The sequence below is a fragment of the Arachis hypogaea genome, chromosome 9, assembly GCF_003086295.3.
Source record: "Arachis hypogaea cultivar Tifrunner chromosome 9, arahy.Tifrunner.gnm2.J5K5, whole genome shotgun sequence".
Lineage (NCBI taxonomy): Eukaryota > Viridiplantae > Streptophyta > Magnoliopsida > Fabales > Fabaceae > Arachis > Arachis hypogaea.
In genome coordinates, this window is record NC_092044.1 from 103,773,982 (window position 1) to 103,776,723 (window position 2,742).

The following is a 2,742-nucleotide window of genomic DNA, read 5'->3' on the forward strand; positions in this document are numbered from 1 at the left end:
CGCCGTCACCATCGACCAAAGATGAAGGATCAAATAGTGTTTTTTCTTCTATTAAAATAATCTAAATTATTTTTATTTTTATAAACGTCATCACAGTTTGTTCTTTCCTAAATTAACCACTTTAACGCTATTATATTTTGTTCGCAATAAATTATCATTTTGACCGTAAAAAATTGAGCATCGATCATTTTAATTTTGAAATAATATAAATTAATAACTCAATACTCATAAAAATTTGGATTATTCAAATTAGTTTATAGTTTTACCGTTTTTATTAGAATTATTGACTGGCGACTAAATCGTTCATTATCAGAAATAATAATTCATTCTTTCGGATTATTTTAAAGTGAAATTCATGTTGGGCAATGATAATCATATTACTATTCTCCAGATTATATATAAAAGACATGTTGGACATGGCAAATACACCACGAAAATCAGAAATTCACAATAATAACAATGGAAGATTTGAAGTTACATGGATTTTGGTATAGTCCCTTTACTATGAGGGTGGTATGGACCCTGAAGTTGAAGGGTCTAGCATATGAAAACATTGAAGAAGATCGTTACAATAAGAGTCCTCAACTTCTAGAATACAACCCTGTGCATAAGAAGACTCCAGTGCTTGTTCATGGTGGAAAACCAATTTGTGAGTCCATGATCATTGTTCAATACATTGATGAGTTATGGCCACAGAATCCATTGGTCCCTCATGATCCCTATGACAGAGCTCAAGCAAGGTTTTGGGTTGCATATTCTGAACAACTGGTATGTTTCTAATTAATAATAAACTCAATCATTGTGTTTTTCTAGTCTTTATTCGAACATCATATCCTCTGACTTGTATTTGAAGATCATTTTAGGATAAAAGTACACAATAGATGTAAAATTCTAAATAGCCAAAAGAGTGGGTCTGGTTTATGTTTTTATTTTTATTTTAGTGTTTCTAATTAATTTTTAAAATTTTGTGTAAAAAAAATACAAGGTGAAAATAAAAAATAATTTTTTATTATTTTCTTTTTATAAAATTAAATATTTCTATTTTGAAATATATATTTTTTATTATTTTATTATAAATGAGTTATATATTATGTCTTATTCAGATCTTTAATAATAGGCTAATATTTAAATTCGTTTTATATTAGATTCAGATTTTTAATAATAGGCTAATTTATTTCAGTTGTATTATATTAGATTTATTATTTTTTTTGTTATAGATTTATTATTATTTAATATTATCAAAAAGACAGAGAATGTCGTTTGGACCATGATATTATTACTCTTAATGTTTATGCATTTTTATTTTCTTTCGAAATCCATGCTATTGTATTATTATTTGAATTTGAATTAATGTTGATGAAATATCATTCAAAAACATGTTGTTCTATTTTTTTGGCCTAATCCATTACAATGACTAAACATTATAGTCCAACCTCCTCCAAAAGTTGTTCTATTATTTTTTGGCCTTTACAAAAAATCCAAAGCCAATCAGTAACCCACAAACGGCCAAACACACAAAAAAGTCCAATCCAAACATCTAATCATCATTAACCATAGTTTATAGTTAACACAATCATCCATCTAATTTCTGCGCGTGTTGCACCCAATACCACACGCGTCCTTCTCTCCATCATGACAACTCATTTCAGCAGCTGCTGAAATTTTAGGCATTTAACACCATAGAAGTATCTTAATTTTTTTATACATATATTAAATGTGTGAATTATTAATATATAAGTTTGGGGCAATGCATAAAGTTTTCTGCAGTTGTGCCACTAATTTACGTCGATATTGCTGATGACGAAGAGAAGGAGAAGGCCATAGAAAAGGTTCAAAAACTTCTAAAAGATGTTGAAGATCAATGCGTATTATTAGATGATGAGAAAAAATTCTTTGGTGGTGACAATATCAATATAGTGGATATAGCTTTCGGGTCAATGATCAAATTTCTTGTAACTATGGAAGATCTGAATAAATTGAAGGTGCTAGAAGTTGAAAAGTTTCCTCGCTTGCATTCATGGTTTAATAATTTTAAGAATGTTTCAATCATCAAAGAAAACCTTCCCAATAGAGAGAAAATGTGTGCTATTATGAAGTATATCAGAGAAAGGAAAAGAGAATTGCAATCATCTAACTAGTTCAAAAAGATGGTTCCTTATATGAAGTGATTATGTTCTTTATATATATTTGCTTGAAAATAATAAATGTTTAGGTTGATTTATTTACTTTGTTGTGAAAATAAATCAAGTTGAGAAGATTTCAACTTGATCACATGTACTATTATATTTATTTATTTAAGTGAATCGTTGAGATTTGTCACTTTTAATATTCTATAATTTTGTTAAATTTTAAAAAATATTCACATTTAATTTACCATATACATGAAATTAAGAACTTTTAATCATTTATGCATACATCTCTAAAGAGTTTTCAATGAAACATTAAAGAGATGTGTATTGTAATCTGTTATTGCAACAGTATTTATATATCATAATAGATAATACAACTTTGGCTATTAATAGTAAGCTGTTATAGTTCTGTTATAACTGAAAACAAAATGAGAATAAACTAAGCTAATTCTCACTTAATGACTTGATCTTGATTTTTTATCACATCTTTCTTTATCTCTATTATCCTCCCTCAAACTCATGGTAAGTTTGAAAAGAACCTTGAGTTTGAAACAAAATTTTTCACAGGTAGGAACCGATAAGGCTTTGGTAAAAATGTCAACAGCCTATTTTA

General features: G+C 27.8%; 1 protein-coding gene across 1 annotated transcript; it reads left to right on the forward strand.

Moving 5' to 3' along the window:
- Window positions 1-393: 393 nt before the first annotated feature.
- Window positions 394-2,319, forward strand: LOC112711406 (probable glutathione S-transferase). Its single transcript, XM_025764049.3, has 2 exons — window positions 394-768; window positions 1,758-2,319. The coding sequence occupies exons 1-2, from the start codon at window positions 460-462 to the stop codon at window positions 2,136-2,138; spliced, it is 690 nt and encodes a 229-aa protein (XP_025619834.1). The 5' UTR covers window positions 394-459; the 3' UTR covers window positions 2,139-2,319.
- The last annotated feature ends 423 nt before the right edge of the window (window positions 2,320-2,742 follow it).